Source organism: Montipora foliosa, chromosome 10, assembly GCF_036669935.1.
Source record: "Montipora foliosa isolate CH-2021 chromosome 10, ASM3666993v2, whole genome shotgun sequence".
Classification (NCBI taxonomy): domain Eukaryota; kingdom Metazoa; phylum Cnidaria; class Anthozoa; order Scleractinia; family Acroporidae; genus Montipora; species Montipora foliosa.
Genome location: NC_090878.1, coordinates 29,841,234 through 29,846,233, shown reverse-complemented (window position 1 = coordinate 29,846,233; position 5,000 = coordinate 29,841,234). Strand labels below are relative to the sequence as shown.

The 5,000-nt window shown below is 36.7% G+C and overlaps 1 protein-coding gene across 11 annotated transcripts in view; it reads left to right on the top strand.

Moving 5' to 3' along the window:
* The window catches only part of LOC137973440 (very low-density lipoprotein receptor-like), a 52,812-nt gene that overhangs the window by 32,187 nt on the left and 15,625 nt on the right, over positions 1–5,000 (top strand). For all 11 annotated transcript variants that reach the window (XM_068820251.1, XM_068820246.1, XM_068820247.1 and 8 more), the window contains 2 exons: positions 1,181–1,330; positions 2,428–2,512. In XM_068820251.1, coding sequence (XP_068676352.1) covers positions 1,181–1,330; positions 2,428–2,512 — 235 coding nt within the window. The remainder of the gene's footprint in view (positions 1–1,180; positions 1,331–2,427; positions 2,513–5,000) is intronic.

The window sequence follows — 5,000 nt, the reverse complement described above, 5'->3', positions numbered from 1 at the left end:
TCGATTATCTGGACTACTTTTTCTAGTCCCAACGAGTCTGGATAATCGAGGTTCGACTGTTTTTTCAGTGAAAGCTGTGTACATGTAAGTCTGTTGGCAGCTTTTGTGACCAGGTTCATTTGGTTATATACTTTGCTTAGTAACCAAGTATGTTGTTAGGAGAAAGAAAAAAGTGGCGACAACATGTTTAAGTTTTCAAAGATTGCATGGTATTTTCTTGCTCACATGGATTGATCTCTGTGAAAGTTATGTCATCTGTTACCCTACCAAAATGTTGCTGGTGGAATGGAGATTCTTTGTCTTGTATCCTTCACCTGTTCAGGGAAGGCATTTCTAAATTCATATGAAAGCCGTTTAGCAGGCTGTCATCAAGGGCTTCTTTGGGAGTTACAAAACAAATTATTTATGTTAAGTTAAAAGAGACATTATTTTGGAGTTTGAGGGTGATTATAGAAATTTACAGATTTATTCCGAGATGTTCTTCTAGACAAGTCATACCCCCAATTTTGGATGAAATTTTAAAGTGTGGCTTATCTATCAGTGTTTTCTGTAGAACCAGTAATTCATTCTTGGCTTGTTTAGTTTAGGTTATTAATTTTTAATGTTACGTCTGAACATATCGTCATTGTGTCTGATCAAAATGATTATTTGAAAGGATGCTTTTCCTGATGAGCAGCAACAATAATTGTTGTGATGCCATACAGAAATTTCATGATGGATGTCACAAAATAATTTCTCCTTTCCCAATCTTCACATTACTTTTGAACAATGGCATCCAATCTTATCATAGACCTCTTTCATAATGGTGGCCAAATAAAATACTCGTTTGTTTCAATGCTAAGAAGCCTTTCTGGACTCACTACAACAGGCAATTTTCAAAAGAATATTTGTTTTAAAACGAGGGCAGTAGGTCTAATTTATATAAATACGAAAGAATGTGAAAGTGGTTGGTACTAATTTTTATGAATTCAAAGTGGTCTATTGTATTGACATCTTTCATGTAAATTAAAAGTGACAGTTTCTTAGAGTTGAGAGCATGCATAAGTTTAGTGACTTAAAAAGAGTTCATTTTTATTTGAAGTCCACCTATATATTCCTGCATTTGTGTATAAAATATACATATGACATGTAAAATGTGTTTAGAATTTTCTTATGAACCATTCTTGTATTCAAATCATAGGAACAAATCCATGCCGACCAAGGACAGAGTTTGGAGGCTGCAGTCACATCTGCTTACTGGCACCAAAGCACATTTATCCAGATGGCTACTCCTGCCACTGTTTGCCTCCAGTGAAACTCCTTGGCGATCAGAGAACCTGCAATACCACAGGTAGGTACCGGTATTGTTTATGCTCTGTTGAAAAGCTACAAGTATTTGCTAGTTACTCAGTAGATGTTTATTTTGGTATGTTTCTATGATGAATGTTGTGTCTCTCTTGGTTGTTGTCATTTTCCATTTTAGAAAGTGCTGTAAGTAGATTCTTCACTACCATAAATATTAAAAAAGAAAGGATGTGGATTCAGGATTGTTTACAAGTATCACAGCCATGCTAATTGCCTTCTTGCTTTGTCTGTCTTTATCATTTTTCTTGTGCCATGATAAATATCAGTTCCCTATGCATTGTTTTGGTCTCTGTTGAAATTATTGACTTTAGGAGATACTTAAATGAAAAATACAATATAGTAATTTCTTTCCTTTTAAATCTTATATTTGCATTGTACTACATGTATAATAACTATTTTAGTTAGTGAGGGAAAGCTTTAACGATAAAAATGGTTAGTTTTGTTTGTAAAGTTGATGGTCATTTCTGTGAAAGCAAAGAGCACCCTTGTCAGATAATGGGCGCTTGCTAGTTCTCTATAACATAACACCCAAGTGGAGGTAATATTATTTTGTCTCACGCTTGAATTAGATGCACTGTTATCAACATCTATATGTAGGTCCACTCAAAAATAACGTCCCCTTTATCCCTCTGCTTCCTAGCTAAGAGAGCACAGGCACATATAAATTTTACTCTGTCTAATGCTAGACGATTTTGCTTGTAAATGTGGGCTGCTTCAAGGAGTGGCAGAATAATTATTAATCTCTTTTATTTTTGTTGAGTCTTAAATATTTCTTCTTCCTGTTTGTTTTAATTCTATTTTTTAATCTCATTAATCATGTGCTTTCAGTGCAGATTACTTCTTCCTGTTTTTTAACGTTAGGAAATGATTATCTACACATCTGCTTCCTCTTAGTGTCCAGCTGGCATTATCTTTGTTTTAGTGTATTCAAAGTCATGTTTTCATTTTCCGTCTGCATGGAAATCAGAATTAGCATAATGATATTGTGTATCTTGATTAATTCAAAGCCTGATTCTCAACTTTTGAAATTGGGAATGAGTGGCTGTGCCATAATTTTGCTTGGGTTCTGTCTTATTGGTGCAGATGCTTTTGAATGCAAGGCTTCAACTTGTCAAAATGGAGGAACTTGTCATGAGGATAAAGAAAAGAAGGCCCGTCCAACATGCAAGTGAGTCGCTAAAACTTCCTGCTCTATTTCTCCCTGATCCACAGTGGATCCCTTACAAAATTGCTCATGCTTTTGCAAAATTAACTGATTTAAAGATTTTTGTTTTCTTTTAATTTTATTGTTGGTCCCTGAAGAATTAACTGCTTAGTGGTTTTCTTACAGTGGGTTTGTCAATCTTCTAAGTACTAATAGTGCTAATACTTCAGTACTGTGTAAAAAGAATGCAAACGAATTCCACGCTTTTTTGCCGCCTTTGGCTACTTTTCGACAAAATATAACAAAGTTTCGGAGGAAATGAATTTTTATTCGAACTTCGTCAAATTTTCGAAACACCTATTGTTTTGGTCAAAAGCTCGAAATATCATTGTGACATTCGAAATTTCGTCTTGACATTGAGCATTTTTCTTTTGCATGTACATTTAAGTTAACGTTTGAAAAAGGCCAGTTGAAACCCTCATAAGTGACCACCCTGGGAATTTGCAAAAGTGGTCGCAACAATAGCCGGTCGCTTACGTGAGCCGATTCTCATAAGCGACCAACATTATAAACAATAGGGCCGTTTATACGAGAGAAAATAAGCCGCGGCGTACTCTGGCCGTGGCTTACATAAGACGCGAACACCCGGTATAAATGGTACAAAATCTACAGTCACAGCTTTCTCAAGCCGCGGCTTATCCTGACCTGGGAGTTTATATTTGTATAAGTAGTTCCTTTCGCGTATTATGTACGCCGCGGCCAGAATATGCCGCAGCTTATTTTCTCTCGTATAAATGGCCCTAATGAGGGTGGTCACTTACAAGAGCTTTCCGCAAATTTTTAAATTCTTATTGATGATAGAGAGGATAATGTTCGGAAATGCACCTATTAAAAACTGGAAACTTCTTGATAATGAGAGGGTCGTTTAAAAAGTTCACTGATGCTACAATATCGATCTCTTGTGCGGCAGGATGTAGCTTTCAAATCTTGAATGGAGAAGTGATCCTTGTACTTACTTGAACAAAGATCTTTGTCAACGAATTGTTAGCGCAGTTGTTGTAGTAAAGTGTTGACAACAGAGATGAGATTCTTTCGGTGGTCGCTTTACAAGAGCGTGACAACAATGGTAGAGTCCAGTTGGGTAATCCCAAAGCTGGTTGCAGTAGTTTACGGGAATGGTCGCTTACGAGAAAAAAAAACCCCCAGCTCTAAACCAGAGTGAAACGCTTCAAGGTCATGAGCTTCTAGTCTGCTACGTTCTGTCAACCCAAACAAAAAAGTACCACACTGGGACCTATCTTCCATATATGGCTTTAAAATCAAATCCAAAATGGCGTCGGTCAACGACGACAATTCTAGTGCATTTCTTGACTGGTGCCTTAGACATCCAATTTATGACGCTACTGACCAGGACATGGCAGTAGTGATAAGACAGCGTAATTGTTTTATCTAAGTGGAGATAAAGGACTTGATGCAAGAAGGAATGGGAACTTGTAAGCATCGAAGTTAACTTCGAAGTGTCACTTCTTCTAATCAATCAAAATGATAATGGCATTACACTGTTATATCTTTTTATTGACAAAGTATCAATTGAGCAAGGGAAAGGAAATCGCTTGTAATGCTTGTCTACAGTTTCATTCAGGTTGTGTTTACACTTAATGTGGAGAGAAGAGTACAGTTGTTGATTCCATTCATTCGTTGAAATGCGAAACGCTAACCGACACTCTATGAAATTTCATTTCAGTACATACGAACTACAACCGAAATGTTGTTGTTAGATTAGCAAATTTTTGTCCTGTGTTCGAATTTTTGTTTGGCTCCATGAAATTTCTTTCGTTCTAAACTAAGACTTGAGGAGGTTCGAAAGGGTTTTTCATTGCTATAGTGTTTGTGAAACGATAGAAGATACCAAACAGGGCTCGACATTGCGACTCACTGGTCGCCAATGCGACCAAAAATCAAGCGTTGGCGACTAGATTTTTAGAGCTAGTCACCAGTGGGCGACTAACCTTCACCTTTTTCCTTCATCCTTTTAACCTTAAAGGCAAATCAACCGTAGTTTTGGATAAAATGCACGATTTATGCGCACAGAAATAACAAAACAAACCTACGACTCTTCTGGCTCTTCGATCTCCAGCAGGGGCACCCAACGTCAATTTTCGGAAAATATCTGTTCGGAAGACGATTTGAGATCTAGAATTTTCGGAACATTTGTTCTAAAATTTCTGGCTTTCCTGCCTGTCCAAGGATTTTCGAACATTTACAAAATGTATAATTGCCCATTTTTAACGGATTTTTGTCCTAAAAAGGTCACCTAGATTTTTCGGGAGCCTTTTTTCTTGCTGAAATTTTCGAAAAGGTAAGTTTTGATCCCTATAATTTTCGGATCGCTACACTTTCAGCTAGGAAATCCGAACAGATGAAAAAATTTTCTGGGATAAAAATATGCCTATATCTACCGTTTAAATACCAAAATACGTTTAACAATGCTATGTTTAAGTGGTTTTGAACT